We start from the raw sequence: 19,593 nt of genomic DNA, 5'->3' as shown, positions 1-19,593 counted from the left end.
TACTGCAGTAGTTATTCATTTTCAACAACTAATCAATATGAGGATAGAAGTTGCCTATCTATAAAATTTCTAGAACAATGGTCATGTCACATCTTTAGTCACAATACCCCTTTCTTCTGGACTACAGAGTGGTAAGGTCTTTCTTCAAGTGCCTCCATTACTGTTTGGTGACATGTATGCTTCCCATTGGCTGCCTATTATTAGGGTCCTCACAGATTCTTGAAAACTCCAGTGATGGCATGACATCATGACTCCATGATAGCATGACAAGACTGGTCTTCACTATCAGTCTTCCCTCCCGAAAGAGAAGCTGAGATCTAAGAGATCCCACATAACAGTGGAGTCAGGTAAGTAAAAAGGCCTTTGAGTTTAAAAGGTTATTATATAAATAAGTTTGTGAGTGGGAGTGGCATAGGTTTGAGATCTGAAGGCAAAAAAAGGGATGGATTGATAACTGTAGCACTACTTTAACTCTAGCAGCCACCTCTATAGAATGCTTTAACTTTGTATTCTGTGTTTCCTCTGATACATTTGTAGAGGATTATGGAACTTGAGCACGATGGCCAAGCGTAATAAGTATTGGATGAGATACTTGAGATTTACAGGTCAGGCTAGAATGTTCAGATAAGTGCTAGAGTGTCAAGCACATGATAAATAGAACTTAAGTGAGGCATAAATGGGACCAAAGAGAAGAGCTGAAAAATAGCGGCTGAGGCAAGAGTCGATACAAGAAGACCCACAAACTGTCAAAGCAGAAAGCCAAGAACATCAAGGATTCGACTAGTAGAGAATCACACCCACATTCAATTTGGCATTGCAGTCTCCTAACCTTTTTTTTAGCTAGCTTTTCTATTTTTGTTATTAAAGCAATTCTTTTAGTTAGGAATTAGTCATAGATCGAATTGTAGGTACAGCTTGTTTGACATCTCCCAAAAGACTCATAATTGTAATAATTGAAATAAAAAAGTGAGTAGCAATAGAGTTACAGTATATCAGAGTTTGTTTTCTGCAGAGGTCATAAAAGTGGAATTGCTTTCCATAATTTTCTTTTTAAGTTTTTAATAGATGTAGCCTGGTCGCAAGGCTAGTGTTGTTTAGACTGTTATTCTGTCATTAAAGTTTTGCAGAAGTGTGGACTTATGGGAGATTTTGTTTCAGGAGGAGTAAGGACCATAGACTGCCTTGTAATAAGACTCTTCTCCCAGGGAGCAATGGGACTTGCGGAGCCTGCTGGGAGTGTCTTTATAAAGGGGGGTGGGATCAACGCTTGCTCTCTTGCCTCGAGGACAGCGTGCTGTAAGGAAGGGAAAGAGCTGCTGCGGAGTGCAGGCGGGTAGGCTGGAGGCCTGGCAGAGGACATCGGAGTCAGAGCGAGCGGTGTGTGGAAGGATCTCGGTAGTGTGACAGAGCGGAAAGACGCCCTGAGAGGCCGTGAGAGTCGTCAGAGAGAGCGGGACCTTGCTGAAAGAGACCTGGGAACGGAGTTCTGGACCTTGGGTGAGAGAAATCCAGTCAAAGTTCTGACATTACGCCTAGACTGAGCCAGGGCGGGACTGCAGAGCTGTTTAGCAGAGGGCCCTATTTAACATAACGGTCGCCACAGGACACTGTTGTTCTGCATAGTGCGTGGCAGGCAAGAAAGGCCTTAAGCCCTTCTCTCAGTGTTAGGCTGTCTATCGTGAAGTACCGGAATCTTTTCTCCTCTTTCATCTGTTTGGATTACAATTGCTGGTTATTACCCTGGGGTTTACAGTTGATTAATCACCATTATTGTGGCTTACAAATACTTCCTTTGGATTGGCTGAGGATCCCTTGCCGGTGAAGATTAGTGAGGCCTCACTCATCCAGGAGACTCTTGCAATTCAGTGTAAAGGGGGCCCCCATTAGTATACAGAATGCACTCTGATAGTTATTTAGTGCAGATATAATATTCTTCCTAGAGAGCTATTAATGGTAGAGTTATTCTTTAAGCACTGTCAACTTTGAATTGTGGTCACTCTCTTTCTTACATTAAAACACAGCGTCTTTACAGCCTTAAAGGGTATCAATCCTCTAGCATATATATGTATATATATATTTATATATGTGAGGATTGTATCTTTGATCCTGAGTGCTGAACCCTACTCAATTTATAGGTTGGGGATCCAGGATCTATATTGTTATTGATGTTCTTAATCAATTGGTCTATTGACCTTGTTTGTGTATTCTACTAAACGCAAGTCAAAGGTCAGTAAATTTGGTTCTTTATTGCAACCTTTCTGTGGTCTTGATTATTTACAATGACAGAACCAATAGTGTCAGGTGGGTTGGAGATCATTCAGGGTCACCGAAGTGAAGAGGATATGTCTGCATTAAGCCACTCCCCTGGGATCAGGGCTACATAGAGTTGGAAGGGCTATATCCAGGGTCTTCAAACTATGGTCCTCCAGTTGTTCAGGAACTACACTTCCCATCATGCCTAGTCATGTCTGTGAATGTCAGAGTTTTACAATGCCTCATGGGATGTGTAGTTCCTCAACAGCTGGAGGGCCGTAGTGTGAGGATCCATGGGCTAGATAATCTACCATCTTTTTTTTGGCCATACAGAAAGGGAGACCAGACAAATTAGACAGAGTTCAAAGCCCAAATGAGGTTTTAACTCTTCCTGCCTGTCCTGAACTAAAAACATATTGGCTGGAATTTCACTTTAACTTATTTTCAATTTGATATTTATAACAATGTTATTTAACCAGCGATCCCTACAGTTTATAGATGACTGTACCACATGGGATATATGTTACCTGCTAATAAAGTTTTGTGTTGGGGTACCATTCTAAATAAATGGCATAACAATTTGCAGCAGGTTGTGCACATTTTCTAGATTGGCCCTCAGCATTAGAATATGAAATGATATTCTATGCTACTGTCTCGTGTAAGTCCAATAGAGAGAAAGGCACTCATGGTTCTATATAGGTGAATGCACAGTGAAGAGTTTATTTTGACATTTCAACGAGGCACAAACTCGTCTTCTTCAGGACAATAAACAAGTGAAGCAACACAACATACACTATATTACCAAAATTATTGGGACGCCTGCCTTTACACGCACATGAACTTTAATGGCATCCCAGTCTTAGTCCGTAGGGTTCAATATTGAGTTGGTCCACCCATGAAAGCTTTAACTCCTCTGAGAAGGCTGTGAGAATGTTTGATCATTCTTCCAGAAGCACATTTGTGAGGTCAGGCACTGATGTTGGAGAGAAGGCCTGGCTCGCAGTCTGTGCTCTAATTCATCCCAAAGGTGTTCTCTGTGCAGGCCAGTCAAGTTCCTCCGCCCCAAACTCACTCATCCATGTCTTGTTTTGTGTACTGGTCCAAATAATTTGATGGAGGGGGGATTATGGTGTGGGGTTGTTTTTCAAGGGTTGGGCTTGGCCCCTTCGTTCCAGTGAAGGGAACTCTTAAGGGATCAGCACACCAAGACCTTTTGGACAATTTCATGCTCCAGAATTTGTGGGGACAGTTTGGGGATAGCCCCTTCCTGTTCCAACATGACTGCACACCAGTGCACAAACAAGGTCCATAAAGGCATGGATGAGAAAGTGAGGAATTTGACTGGCCTTCACAGAGTGCTGACCTCAACCCAATAGAACATATTTGGGATGAATGAGAGTGGGGATGCAAGCCAGGCCTTCTCATCCAACATCAGTGCCTGGCTTTAAAAATGTGCTCCTGGAAGAACGGTCAAACATTCTCATAGACACACTCCTAAACCTTGTAGACAGCCTTCCCAGAAGAGTTAAAGCTGTTATTGCTGCAAAGGGTGGACCAACTCAATATTGAACCCTATGGACTAAGAGTTGGATGCCATTAAAGTTCATGCGTGTGTGTAAAGGCAAGCATCTTAATACTTTGGTAATATAGTGTATATACCCTAAATCCCCTACCATCATCACCATCCACATGTGATGACATCAACAAGTGCAAATGTCAAGGTTCCAGCTAAACCCAATATTGGGCAAATGTCAAAATGTGAGACAACAGAAAAATAACAACAAAATACCATACAAAGTAGACATAAATAAAGGAAAAAGAAAAATACAGGTGCTATTGACAGATGTCAGAGACAGAAGAACTACATGACATAGTACCATGCTCCCTTAGCAAAATGGGCACCCAAGCTCAGTCAGGGCTGGAATAGAAGACCATGATGAACATACTATATGTATAGGAAAAAGTATGCCTGCAGCACCAGGAATTAGTGATGGACAAACATCGGCCGGGGCGGTTCGCGAACGCCAGCCGCAAATTTTCTCAAAAGTCTGCGAACCGCGAGTTCGCGGGGGGCCCTATTGACTTTAATGGGAGGCGAACTTTAAAAACCTTTAGGTCATATTTGCAGCCACAAAAGACGTACTAGCTGTGCACAAATAGTCCCAGCACATGGACAATGTCATAACAGAAGTATTGCAATAGAAAAAGTTGCCCTAATTTTTTTTATTTTTTTTTACAGCAAAAAATATATATTTTTTTTTCATAAATCAGCCAGAACTGACAGCAGCCGGTAAATACATTGTCTAATATGTATAGGGTCCATTCACACATCTGTAAAATGGGTCCGCATCCATTCCACAATTTGGCAGAGAATTTTAAAGGACTTTGGTGGACATTGACAAAGTGATTTGTGTGTGACTGCAGCCGATCTCTAACTGCCCCTAAAGCAACCACAGGATACCTCTCCCTAAGCTCTAAAGATACTAGATCTATACCGAAATAGCCCTCAAAAGGACTTTTGTGGACATTGACAGAGCGATTTGTGACTGCAGCCGATCTCTAACTGCCCCTACAGCAACCACTGGATACCTGCCCCTGTAGTAAAGTGACTGTAATAGACCCTAGAACGACATTGGAGCATTTTAAATGACTTTGGTGGACATTGACAAAGCGATTTCTGTGTGACTGCAGCCGATCTCTAACTGCCCCTACAGCAACCACAGGATACCTCTCCCTAAGCTCAAAAGATACTAGACCTATACCGAAATTCCAGCCCTGAAAAGGGCTTTTGTGGATCTTAACCACTTAAGCCCCGGAAGATTTTACCCCCTTCCTGACCAGGGGGTATTTTGCGATTCGGCACTGCCTGACTTTAACGGACAATTGCGCGGTCGTGCGACTCTGTATCTAAACTAATTTGGCGTCCTTTTTTCCCACAAACAGAGCTTTCTTTTGGTGGTATTTGATCACCTGTGCGATTTTTTGATCATGCGCTATAAACAAAAAAAGAGCGTAAATTTTGCAAAAATAGCAATATTTTTCACATTTTTTTATATGAAATTCCCCCCCAAAAAAATGTAAAAATCTAAATTTTTTAACATTTTCGGCCAATTTGTTTTATGCTACCTATGTTTGGTAAAAAAAAATCGCAAAAGGCGTATTTTGATTGGTTTGCGCAAAAGTTATCGCGTTTACTAACAAAGGGAAAGATTTTTGTCATTTTTGTTGTTTTTTTTTTAACGCGTAATGGTGGCGATCTGCGATTTTTTTTTTTGCGGTACTGCGACATTGCGGCGGACAGATCGGACCCTTGACTGACATTTTTGACACTTTTGGGGTTACCAGTGGCATTTCTACAGTAATCAGTGCTATACATATGCACTGTTACTGTAAAAATACACTGGCAGTGAAGGGGTTAACTTTTTTTGAAAGGGAGGGGCTATGTGTGTCCCTAGGGGCGTGCTTTCTACTGTGATTGGCTGTGGCTTCAGATGTATGAACAGTGATCAACGGTTCTACATAGTAGAACCGTATGATCATCCTTCATACACAGGGTTGAATGACAGGCAGCTTGTTTACACAAGCCGCCTGACTTTCTCCCTCTCCCCCGACGATCGCAGAGTGACCGGCGGACATCGGGTCCCCCGGTCACACGCGCGGGGGGGTCCGTGACCACGCGGGAGCGGGAGCGCGCCTCCGGGGGCGCACGTTCGCTCCCTAGACCCTCACAAGCTAGTGACGTAGCCCTACGTCACTTTGCCTGTGAGGGGCTGACTGCCGTCGTAGATCGGCGTTAGGCAGTCGGCAAGTGGTTAAGAAATACTGGCCAATATTAAAATCTGATAGAACTCTCTCAAAAATTCTCCCTAATAAACCTAAATTTATATATAGGAAGGCTCCGCCGGTCACACGCGAGGGGGGGTGCGTGACCGCGCGGGAGCGCGCCTCCGGCGGCGCACGCTCGCTCCCTAGACCCTCACAAGCTAGCGACGTAGACCTACGTCGCTTTGCCTGTGAGGGGCTGACTGCCGATGTAGATCTGCGTTAGGCAGTCAGCAAGTAGTTAACAGAGCTATATGTGTCTAGCAATCTATTTATAGGGTAGGGGGACTGTCCATGTGCTGGAATGTTTCAATTGGCTGTCCTGTTCCATCTGACGGCTGTGTCAAGGGTCAAAGTTCTCCCCAATGTAAACAAATATGGACGCCACGAACTGTGCCATGTGTTCGCAAATTTGGCGGGTAGCGAACAAGCAAAATTCGCCACGAACTGACAGCCGGGTGAACAGCAAGGCCATCTCTACCAGGAATGTAGAATAGAGAAAAGTCCAAAAAAACAAACATAAACCCAAGTAAAGTCACCAAATGAGTGTGCTGAAGGTGGAAATAAACAGAAAACTCATCCATTAGAAACACAAAATAGTTTGAGCTCTGAACAGGGAGAGCACAGAAGATGCCAACACCCATAGCAGAGTAGTTCCACTGGTTGCAGAAAAGTACATAGGGATGAAAAGGAGGAGAAACTCCACAGACCTGTGAAAGGTAACATCAGAAAGGAGATCCTGGAGAAAGTGGAGGCTGGACCCAAGGCCGGAGGGAAGGCTCCAGGGTGGACAGCAAGACTTACATCCCCAGGTACAGCCTTCAATCCTCACATGGTTCTCGGTCGTGGAAAGAAGGAAGTAACAAAGTGTGAGAAATAGTAAGGAAAGCAGAAAAATGCCTACAAAAAAGTATACCGATCACATAGTAAAGGTACATAAACATATTAAACACAGTCAATAAACAGTATATACGACCTCTTCATAGAAAATCCCATGTATACAGCCCATTACCTTGTTGGCCTGAATGAGGAAGCAGTCTATTAAGTCTCGAGGGGACTCTGGGTCCAGGGATCTCCTGTGAGAGTTAATTTCCTCACTGATGAAAGATTTCACATGATCACAGTCTGCAAACACCTTCTGATGGGGACCTGGAAGACGCTTCATTAGACTGTTAAATGTAGAATATGCCTGAAGAGGGAGAAGAGCAAATTTATACACAAAAGTTCTCTAGTTTTACTTATTTAATTACTCTTACTGCCTTGTCGAGTAATACTTATTCTCAGAGAATAGGTGCCGGAACTCCCCCTTTTCAAGTCACCCCTTGTCTCCGCCCCTACCCACCTCCGAGCACCGTTTCTTGGTTCCACCCATTACCCACCTCCCAAGACCACCCCTTTTAGATAATACAGTAACATTTGTGGTACTAACTAATTTGTATTGAGCTTGGTAATGATAACAAGAAAAGCAGTAGAATAGATCCCCTGCAGCCAGCAACAATGGACCACTCACAACAAAAAAAACCCCTCCCTAGCAGCAACAACAGATCTCCTCGCAGCCAGCATCAGCAGACCCTCTGGAAGAATAAATTCTCCCCCCCAGCATCAATGGACCACCTACAAGAAAATACCACCCCTTCCTCAGCAACGCATAGACCCCGGAAGAAACAACAGATCTTCCAGCAGCCAGCAACAATAGACCTCTTCCTCAACAGTAGATCCTTCCCAGAAACGACTGACCCCCCCAGCAACATAAGACCCACCCTTAGCAACAATAGATTCCCTGCCAGCAACAACAGATCTCTCCAGGAACAGACCCCCCTGCAATAATAGATTCCCTCCAGTGACAATAGATCCCCAGCAACCAGCATCAACAGACCCTGCAGCACACCTCCAGCACCCCTTGCCATTACATATATTCAGTCCTGGAGGTGCCGGAACTGCGTTCTCCCTCCAGTGACAATAGATCCCCAGCAACCAGCATCAACAGACCCTGCAGCACACCTCCAGCACCCCTTGCCATTACATATATTCATTCCTGGAGGTGCCGGAACTGTGTTCCCCCGCGTTCCCGCTGAAAAAAAGCTCTGCTTATTCTCAAAGTGAACTTGTGCGCAGATTTAGAAAAGTAAGGAATTTATACATTTTAACAGTAAAAGAGCTTTAACCACTTAAGGACCGCCCCACATACATTTACTGCGGCAGGGCGGCCCGTAAGCGCAAAAAAAAGTACCTGTACGTGATTATTGTTGTCGGCTCTGGGGGGGCACGAGCACTGGTCACAGCGGGAGCCAATCAGTGGGTCCAGCGGACACGATAGCCACAGGGACCCGCAGATCATTCATAGGAGAGACCGAACGGCAGTCTGCCTATGTAAACAGGGCAGACCGCCATTCTGACACAGAGGGAGAGAGAGAGATCTTGTGTTCCTGCCAATCAGGAACACAGAAGTCTCTCTTCCTCCAGTCAGTCCATCCCCCACACAGTTAGAAAGCACACCCAGGGAACAGGTTTTTTTTTTTTTTTACAAATGTATACAGCCAAATATATAAATATTTCACATATTGCAATTACAACCTATTTCCCAACCTATTTCCCCCTATAACCCCGCTACTCATATGCCCTCCTTCTCCCACTTTCTTTTTTATCACTTTATTCCTTTGTTGTGCTCCTTCTCCATTTACATTTACTAGACTCCTAGTCTTCAGTCTTTAGTCGAACACAGTTAACCCTTTCATTGCCCCTGATGTTAACCCCTTCCCTGCCAGTGTAATTTATACAATTAAGGTGCATTTTTTTTTAGCACTGATCGCTGTATTGGTGTCACTGGTCCCCAAAAAGTGTCACGGGTAGTGTCAAATCTGTCCGTCGCAATGTCGCAGTTCACCACCATTACTAGTAAAAACAATAAACAAAAAAAGTCCCTAAATCTATCCTATAGATTGTAGATCTTTTGTGCAAACCAATCAATATATTCTTTTTGGGATTTTGTTTACCATAAATATGAGGCAGAATACCTATTTACCTAAATTGATGAAGAAATTTGATTTTTTTTATATTTTTTTATTGGCTGTGTTTTATAGCAGAAAGTAAACAATATTGTTTTTTTTTTTTTTTTTTTTGTCAAACTTGTCGGTCTTTTTTTGTTTTTAGCGCAAAAAATAAAAACCTCAGAGATGATCAAATACCACCAAAAGAAAGCTCTATTTGTGGGGAAAAAAAGACATCAATTTTATTTGGGTACAGCGTCGTACGACCGTGCAAAGCAGTGCCATATCGCAAAAAATGAGGGTAAAACCTTCTGGGGCTGAAGTGGATAAAACAAGTCCTCACTGACCTATGTAGCTGAAGATGTACAATTTCTTTGGAATCCAGTAAAACTTTAAATAAGAAAAGAAAAAAAGTGCACTGACCACTCCTAGGGGCCTTCGGAAAAAATGGAACAGATTGTTGGTGATGCAGATCAATTTCAAGAAGGTCTCGTCTTCATAGTCCCAGCGTCGGCCGAACACCACTAAGTTTATTACATTGTTTACTGCACGACTGAGAACCGTGTGAGGATTGAATACTTTTCCTGGGGATGTAAGGAATAAACTTTAATACAATATGGGACCTTATTGCTTCTCAACATTTTGGCTAAGCTTAGGTTTAACCTCTGTATTCATCAGAGCCAAGTAGGGGTACTCCACTGTGATTCTGGCCTTTTGGCAAGAATGGTTGACACAAGTTGAACTGGATGGACTGGTGTCTTTGTTCAACTTTCTGCTGATATGATGGAGTCCTGAGGGAACTTCATCAAAATCCAAATTAAGGGCTGGATAAGGCGGGAGTCAGAATGACTTCCCTAGTGTGGAGAGACTTGAGGGACTCAGTTCTTCCTGATTTCGGCAGTGCTACCTGGTCTGTCTGGGGACTGGGTATCAACCACCCCCTGGAAGTGGCAACTCTGGCATGCTGGAGGACCACTGTGGGTCTGAGATCATGACACCACTCTCTTTTTGTCTGCATTAAGCCTTGTGAGCTAGGCCTTTTGTCTGAGATTGGGGCAATTGTGTTACCGGGCTGCAAGGCTTAGCCATTATATTATACAATGAGGCCTTTTATTTTTCTCTCTATGTGTCACTTCACTATTTTTATGTGTGACTCCACTCCATAAGGATGGTAGACTGTGGCTAAACCAGGCCTGCCCTGAAGTCTAGGGGGAGGTGGTGTAGTGTGGTGTAATATAATGTAATGTAATGTCATATTGTGTCATGTCTCATGTCTGTTTGGGAGAGTCCCTAATACTTGATGTTCGACTTTGGCTAGCCATAAGGATAGGAGTATGCCAGGCCTTTTTGGCTAGATGGCATTGGGTGCTCTTGTCTCTGCCAGGAATCTTATGTTTTGGGGGGGTCAGGGAAGTTTCATCCTCTTTGGGCACTTCTCAGCCCTTTGACTAAGATTAAGTGTAGTATCTGTACTTATCAGTGTCCAATAGAAGTGCTATGTCATCATTCTGGCTTTCTCGCTGGGATGAATGACTGTATAGTATCCTTGCTGGGGTGATGGGTGTACTAAGGCAGGGGTCCTCAACCCCTGCAATGCTGCAAGTGCTGGTCAGTGGCCTGTTGGGGGCTGGACAACATGGATGGGGGTGGGCGACAGGCAAGCTAGTCAGCACAACCTGCACTGCCACTCTCCCACCACCAGAGGGTGCCCACCCCCCTTTCCCTAGCACTAATACTTCCTTTCCTCTCTGTGGTGACCTAACCTACAAGAGGAAAAGAGAGAGGAAGAAGAGGAGGGAGGAGAGCAAGGCCGGCCCGGAGGTGACAGGCTGCACATGCCCACAACCTCCAGAGATGACAGGTTGCGCCAACACACGCCCTTCCTCCAGGTGAGAGGCTGCATACACACCTGCCCCCTGGAGGTGACAGGCAGTGCTCACACAAGGGAGGTGACAGGCTGCACACATCACCCCTTCCCCCCAGAGGTAAAAGGCAGCAACCACCCCCCCTCTCCTGGAGGAAACAGTCTGCACGCAACCTCCCAAGGCCCCCCTCCCCCGGAGGTAAAAGGCTGCAAACACCCCCAGAGGTAACAGGCAGCACCAACCCCCTGGTCCATGAAGGGGTTGTTGTTGCTGAGGCCGATCCCTGGTGCCAGGGAGCAATGAAAAAAACAGACATTGAAAAAAGGTAAATACACAAAAAGAGGAAAATACACAAATGCTATAAAACTCATTCAAATAAATAAACTAAACGGCCCTAAATACACACAAAAAAGCTCATTCCAATCTAAGCAGCAAAAAAAGTGCAGCTGAGAGTTTCTACTTTGCAAAGTTTCCTACTGTGAAATCGATAATATTTACAATATGATATAATATAATATTAATAATAATTGATTGTATTCAATGTTTGTACAAAGATTTACAAAAAAATAAAAATAAAATCAGAAGACGTATTTGGATAAATCCATTTTTTCATCAATAGTAAAATAAAATACATGTTTCAATGGTTTTGGAAGCACCTAGTTCTTAAATGTTGTAAAACCCTTTTGGGTGGTTTTGTCCTGTATTGGTAGCATGTAGGCAGGTGCAGCCTGCTGTCTCCACTGCAAGTGGCGCTCAACCGCAGTGGCAATGCAGAGAGAGAGGAAGTCATGGGGAACATGGTTCCTCTATGGTTTCCTGATTTACTTAGGCAGTGATCTGATTGGATGCTGGACGCCCACGTGACTCTGGCGGTCATCTTAGGCGTGGCAGAGTCGATTCAGGACCCTTGCTCCTGGGATTGGTGGACAGGCTAGGGACAGATCTCCCATCTGTCAGGGAAAGTGTTTAGTGTTAGGGAGAGGATCCTAAAGAGTAGGGACAGGCTAACGAAGCACCATGCTTCTGTGGAGGCCTCCTCATGGTTCCAGACCGGCCAGGCAGCATTCCACCCTCCAAGACAGACACTGTGGGTGCATCTGAATCCACTGTGAGTGTTTACCTGGCATGGTGCTCTTCCACTGGGTTGTCTGTTCAGTTGAGCCTTGTTCTTCAATACAAGTTCTCTATTCTACAACCAGACTCATCACTTTTCAAACCACGCTGCACCTACCCACAAGCAGAGTTGGGACTTTGTTGAAGAGCCCTAAAGAATGATATCTGATATTACTGGCGTTCCTTACCAGTAGCTTTGTAAGGTATATCCCTGAAAAGCCAAAAATTATCAATCTTTGCACAGGTCAAGCAACCTCAAAGATATTCTAAATGAACAAATAGAAAAATGTCCTCCTTAATATCCACCTCTACACCTTACACACCTACCAAGAATGGCAGGATGTCTTGGCCTGCCTGTTACATCATAACATATCAGTGACTTCCTTTTGCCTGATCTTACCTCCAGTATCCTCTATAGCCTTTATTAGGTGATGGGATTCCTCCTGCACTCTCTCCTCCATTGATCGCTTACCCATTCCAAAATTTCTCAGTGTGGTCACTGCAAACCGCCTAATTTGTTGCCAACGTTCACCATTAGTGGTGATAATACCTAAATATGGGAAAATATTAATTTACTTGATATTGTAATATACAGTATATTCTAAAATACCTTGAGCACTTCTTAGCAGAGAGTCAACTCTGCCAAACTCCCTGTGCTTTAAAAATCGCCCCTCATTTATCAGATAGAGAATGTGGATGATGACAGATTGAAATTTTGGTTTATACTGGCTGGAGGTTGGTTAGCAGAAAGCTGTCTAAGGGACTAACAAGAAACAGGAAACTCAGTAATGCTGGACCAGGGCCATCTTTAACACAGGGAAAAAGGGGCAGCTGCTCCAGGTCCAGTCATTGTTGTTGGGCCCAAAGCAGCTGCCCCTTTAACCTGCGCTGCCCAGGATTATCTGGGAGAGGGGAGACAGGTGTGATGTTCTGCAGGGCTGGAGACAGCTGTGCTGTTCTGCAGGGCTGGAGACAGGTGTGACGGTCTACAGGGCTGGAGACAGGTGTGATGTTCTGCAGGGCTGGAGACAGGTGTGATGTTCTGCAGGGCTGGAGACAGGTGTGATGGACTACAGGGCTGGAGACAGGTGTGCTGTTCTGCAGGGCTGGAGACAGGTGTGACGGTCTACAGGGCTGGAGACAGGTGTGATGTTCTGCAGGGCTGGAGACAGGTGTGATGCTCAGGTTTCTTCATTGTTTCTAATCATAATCTACATTTTATTAAGCCTTGCCCAATGTTTAATTTAATGCAACCATGCCTGAGAGAATGGTGGGGGTTGAGGGTAACAAAATGCACCTTTGCCTGTGAAGACAAAAATCCTTGCACCAGGCCTGCCTTCAGCAGCCAAATCATTAAACTTAAGTGATCTGTTGTAATCTTTAACAACCAATCAGTGAAAAATAATGATGTTTAGTAACTTCCAGCAACCAATCAGTTAGCGTTAAGGATGTGCTGTAACCTCTAGTAACCAATATAGTGATAAGCAGTAACCTCTAACAACCAATCAGTGAGCAGTAACCCTTAGCAACCAATCAGTGAGCGGTAAGGATATGCAGTTACCTCTAGCAACCAATCAGTGAGTGTGGACCAGTCCTTTATTACATTTTATTAAAGCTTTTTGAGATAAGTCTATGTGTGTGTTTGTTTTTTAGGTTGTTGGGGAGGAGAGGGAAATTTCTTGGAGGTGGGTGGCAAGAAAATGTGGCAAGACGGGCTGTGGCTGGACCATGCAAAACTTACCTTCCACCTTCTTTTAACAGGTGGCAAGTTTAAAGGTCAGTCCACCCAAAAGTGATATTTTAGTTACAGCTGGAGCCTTGTTGGGCGAGTTAGCCCCCAGGCTTCTCACAAAATATACTTCTACACTAAGATCTATCTGCTGTAAATCTTAACCATGTTTATGCCCACCTGAGAGTTTTGGAAGTTTCTACTCTCATTATTTAGGTAGTGTCATCCTCGTACCTGGGTGAACCAGGTCACCTGAAGAATAGAGTCTGCTTGACTTTGTCTAAGGTGGACCAAGACTGACTGCCCTTGCCTGCAGCCTTGCAGCTGGGTGTTTAATGATCTGGACCAAAGGTAAACCCTGTGCACTTTTTTGCATTCAGTTTGTGTTCACTTTTTTCAAATCACACTGTGAGCTCTTACAAAATGCAATAGAAATCCTTTAGGCTGATTGTAAACCCTGATTCTTCTCCTGGTGTTTTGTTGCTTTAGGTGCCAAGTCTAAATCCAGATTTTAACTTCTGCTATGCGTCGCTCTCTCTCTCAATATATGTATTGTATAGGACAGAAGGGTTGGGTCCAGCATTTTATGCTGGTTGTCATTTACATTTTGAAAATAAAGTAGTTTTGCTTTTACCAATATGTCTTGCTGCTGATTCTGACTATATGTATATATACTGCATACAGCCCTCAAACTTTCCACTTGGTGAGTGGAAACAAGGTGAGGACAATCAGCCAGGAAACTTTGGGGAAGGGAGAGGAGAGGAAGAGGAGAGCCAGCCGGATCACACAGAGCGGGGATCTCCCGCTGTGGCAAGGCTTGTATCTGAAACGCCGGCTGCTGTCAAACAAAATCTCACCTCCGAGATGGCTCCTATGATAGACAGCACAATGCCGGGAAAATGAAGTAATGTGAAGTCAATCATCAGAGCCGGTCCCGGTCCAGGAGGCGGGACTTTGTTATACAGTGGCCGGTGTTTCAGATACAAGCTGTGTCACAGAGAGAGATCCCCATTCTGTGTGATCCGGCCGGCTCTCCCCCCGATTCCTCCCTGTCATCTGAATGCAGTGAAAAGCTGCATTGATTGGCACAGATGGGTACCAGTGAAATATCATGAGATAATTTATGAGGGCATGTTTAGGGGTGGAATTAGGGGTGAGGCAGGGTAGGGGTTGGATGGGGCCACTTTTAAGGCCTAGGTAGAAGCTCCGGACCTGAAATTTTGAGCCCTGCACTGTGTATATATACTGCTCAAAAAATTAAAGGAATACTTTCAAAACACATCATATTTCAATGGGGAAATATACCATGCTGGATATCTATACTGCTATGGACTGGGTAATGAGTTATGAATGAAAGGATGCCACATCGTTTGATAGAAATTAAAATGATCAACCTACAGAGGACTAAACTCAAAGACACCCCAAAAATCAAAGTGAAAAAAATGATGCAGTAGGCTAGTCCATTTTGCTAAAATTTCATTGAAGCAGCTCAAAATGGTACTCAGTAGTTTTTATGGCCCCAACATTCTTGTATGCATGTCTGACAACGTCAGGGTATGCTTCTAATGAGATGACGGATGGTGTCTTGGGGTATTTCCCTGAGCTCCTAAACAGACTAAGGTGTAACCTGGTGGCGTCAGATGGACCAAAACATAATGTCCTAGAGGTGTTCTATTTGATTTACGTCAGTGGGCCATTCAGTGGTATCATTTTCTTTATTCTCCAGGAACTGGCTGTATACTTTCGCCACATAGAGCGGGGCAGTGTCATGCACCAGGAGGAACCCAGGACCCATTGCACCAGCGTAGGATCTGACAATGGGTCCAAGGATTTCATCCTCATTTCTAAAGGCAGTTAGGGTGTAAATGTCTAACCTATAAATATAATATTAGTGTTGCGCAAATAAAAATCTATCCAGATGTGTAAAAATTAGAATATATAGCAAAATAAATAAATGTGTATAGCCCTCAAGCAAAAGATCCCAGTTCTATAACCTTAAAATGCTGTATCATAGATAAAATCCAATGCTGAGAGATAAAAAATACGGGGTGTGGCTTGGCGCACAGCGTGGATGGCTGCCTGAGACCGGAGCTCCGGACCTGAAGCGACCTTGCACTTGTTCTACGGCACTTATAAAGCTCAATTTTGCTGCAATATGGGCAGGATAGTGAAGGCGAACCCCCAGGGCAAAACATTGAAGACCCTCAAAGCCCCCCAGGGAAAGATTATCACCGATATCTTTAAGGCCCAGGCGGAGCTCACCAGGAGGCACACTTTAGGCAACAAAATGGCGCGGAGGCCGTCATCAGATGAAGAGGAAGAGATCGATAATGACTCTATCGCTGCTTCTGAGGATAATGTAAGTGATACATCACCCAGAGACAGACAACTGCCTTTCAATGACATGATGGCGATAGCAGCCGATATCAAAGGCTCTTTTGCAGCAGCCATAACTGACCTCAAATCGGACATTGTGAGACTGACAGACCAAATGGCGGGGGTTGAAAAATCAGGCAAACATAGGGATAGAGCGATCAAAAGGCTGGAAGATGTGGCCAGCACCCATTCAGGGCATCTAATTGCTATGAATAGGCACTTGGAGGACTTAGACAATCGTGGCAGAAGAAATAACATAAGGGTGCGGGGCCTGCCCTAATCTGTGGATGGTGGTGACATCCGATCTGCTCTATCATCCATTTTCAACAATCTGCTGGAAAGACCTGCCGAGTCACCTATTGAAATGGACAGAGCACACAGGGCACTTAGACAAAAAGCCCCTGACTCTATGCCCCCAAGAGATGTAATATGTTGTCTAACCATCCATACACTCAAAGAGGAAATCTTGGCCAAATCCAGACAAAGCAACCAAATCCTTTTTAATGAAGCTCCAATCCTGCTCTTTCAGGACCTATCCCCAATCACCCTGAAAAACAGGAGAGCAGTAAGACCTCTTTTGGAAGCCCTGAAGGAAAGAAATATACCATACAAATGGAAATATCCCTTTGCTTTACAAGCGACCTTTCAAGGGAAGAATTATCTCCTGCGAACACCTGATGATTTGTCCTCATTCTGTTCAAACCTACATTTAGACCAAATCAGCTTACCAGATTGGTATGCTGAGTTTTTGCTGCCTACATCCCCGGTTAACCATTATGCTTATGAAAGCTCACCTTCAACGTCAGCTCACAGATCCCCTTTTCCCAAAGGAGGTAAAAGAGCAAAGAACAAGAACCCTCAGTTACCTTTGCTTCTCCTCCTAAAACGCTGAGATTAAGAGACTCTAAGTGATGCAATCTGCCTTTGACTTTATTCCACTCTCAGCATAATGTCACATTTTTTGTCATCCACGTTGGATAATTTTTTATTTTTTGCATGTGACATTGCCTGCAATTTGGTTTCTCTCCCTCTCCAGGGAAGTTACACTCACTACAAGGATTGCTATTGCAAGATGGCCCCAGCAGGTGGCGATTTAAACTAAACTAATCTTACTTGCCTGCTATCATTACATGCACGGATATAAAAGGGTCTACTCTGCTTAATTTGGCATTTATTACACCACTAGAGGGTGCCTCTGAGCCTAGATAGATTTATGGTTCTTTTGACTACAGCTAAACTACAAGTCTGACTGCTGAAACAGAGATTTTATTTGAGTACACGTCCTACAGTAATAGAATGGAACCGGATGCGATGAGTTTTGGTTTTTTCTCTTTTTTTTTTTTTTCTTTTAAAAAAGTCATGCTCACTTCATTTGTTCTTATGTTTGTCTCAGATTTTCTCCATCTCTTTTCTGATGCCAGACTTTAGAGCTTCTAGGTGCTGTCTGAAGTGTGCACACATGACCTGTTTGATCATAAATTGCTCCGGTAAGCTCTCTTCTTCAATCTGGGAACTGAACACTTACAGAAGGACCACTCATTTGCGTTTCTCATAAGGTACTGTGTCAGTTTTATTTGAGATTATTCACATGGAAATACGGACCCTTGTAGCTCTCCAGGAATATTAACTAGACGATTGAACTCTCTATGTACTGTTGCTGTGATGTTGTCGCTCCGCTGACTTCGCCATCATTTAGTGTTACCCCTATGAGACTGGGACTAAGGATATCTCCTCCCTTGTAATCTCACTCTAGTTTCTAGATCAAACTTCCCAACACTTCACAGAGAGGATCTTCATGTTTCCTGTTAATCAGTTTACAAGTCGTAGAACTGTTTTACGCTTTTACATTTACATTTTACTACACAATAATAAAGAAAATTGCTGCGCTAACTGAAATTCAAAGCTTCAAACATACAAACTTCAGAAGTTGGTAATAAAATCCAAATAGAAAAGCTGCTACACAGAATCTGGAATAAAAAACAGATCTAAAAGCAATATAAGAACAATGTAGCGCTAATCATCAGTAAAAAGTTCTCAGAAAGATTAAAAAGTCCATGTAAAGTCCCAATATGATCAGATGAAAAATGTAGCGAATCCGTGATACCACCACCAGACACCCAGTTCACACTGACCCTTACCACATAACGATGATCCCCATGACAGAGATCCCAAATGCCAAAAATAGACTCAGTAGGACTCGATATGTATCCTGGATAATATGCGTCCTTCTCTGGAAGTCTCAGGTCAGTAGTCACAGGTATGTAGGGAATGAAGCACAAAGCAGTATCATAGCGCAGACCATTTATTAACCAGATCAAAATAATAGATTAAAAACACTTACAAGGATCCAATCATAACAAGCATGTAAAGCAGTCCAAATTGTTTCCAAGCATGTTCCGCCACGGCATTCCACCAAAATGATGGCCGCCACGTCTCCTCACTGTGGGCGAGCTTGTCCACTGTAACCGCCCGACGTACGTTTCGTTACACTGAACGTCTTCAAGGGGCGCGGTCCGGCAGTCGTCACAGCTCTAAATACCAATGGGGAGAGAGCGGATATGGACGGTGACTAGAGATGTATAGAACTGTTCGCCGGCGAACAGTTCCCGGCGAACTTAGCATGTTCGCGTTCGCCGCTGCCGGCGAACATATGCGATGTTCGGTCCGCCCCCCATAAGACATCATTGAGGCAAACTTTGACCCTGAACTTTACAGTCAGCAGACACATTTCCAGCCAATCAGCGTACCTCCCTCCCACACCCTCCCACCTCCTATAAATAAGCAAAGGCAGCATCCATCTTAGATCATTCTGAAGCAGTGTGTGTAGTGAGAGTAGGGAGAGCTGCTGCTGCTGCTGCTGCTGTTAAGCTAGGGACAGTTAGTCAGTGTTCCTGGTCTTGCAGTGTTCTTGGTCCACTACTGCTGTAATATCAGCACCCCAAAAAGCCCTTCTAAGGGCTGGTATTTGTGTTTTTTTTTTTTTCTATATATATATATATATATATATACCTAGCGTCCCCAAAAGCCCTTTTAAGGGCTGGTAATTGAGTTGTTTCTTCTTATATATATATATCTATATCTATCTAGTGTCCCCAAAAGCCCTTTTAAGGGCTGGTAATTGAGGATTTTTTTTATTTATATATACATATATATATATATATATAGTGTCCCCAAAAGCCCTTTTAAGGGCTGGTAAGGTAATAGAGTTTTTTCTTTATATATATATATATATATATCTATTGTACACTGCAGTTGCCTGCCCGCTGTGTGTGAGAGGCCACAGACCTACCACAGACTGTACTGTGTGCACACCACACTCATTTCGGGTGGCACAGGCACAGTACCTTGCATTTTAAAAAATATTTTTTTTTTCCTCTGTCATAATTGCAGTGAGTGCTGTGTCAGGTCCACAGAGTGCACTGTACCCACTGCAGTGCACTGCCCACCA

The 19,593-nt window shown here is 43.9% G+C and overlaps 1 protein-coding gene across 1 annotated transcript in view; it reads right to left on the bottom strand.

The window, feature by feature from the left end:
- LOC309549330 (cytochrome P450 2G1-like) overlaps positions 1–19,593 on the bottom strand; it is a 60,313-nt gene that overhangs the window by 17,200 nt on the left and 23,520 nt on the right. The window contains exons 3-5 of the mRNA XM_082249527.1: positions 12,441–12,590; positions 9,486–9,646; positions 7,088–7,264 (exon numbers count right to left, since the gene is read on the bottom strand). Coding sequence (XP_082105653.1) covers positions 7,088–7,264; positions 9,486–9,646; positions 12,441–12,590 — 488 coding nt within the window. The remainder of the gene's footprint in view (positions 1–7,087; positions 7,265–9,485; positions 9,647–12,440; positions 12,591–19,593) is intronic.

This window comes from Pelophylax lessonae (assembly GCF_965119305.1).
Source record: "Pelophylax lessonae genome assembly, chromosome: 3".
NCBI classification, from domain to species: Eukaryota; Metazoa; Chordata; class Amphibia; order Anura; family Ranidae; genus Pelophylax; species Pelophylax lessonae.
This window is presented reverse-complemented; position numbering and strand designations above follow the sequence as displayed.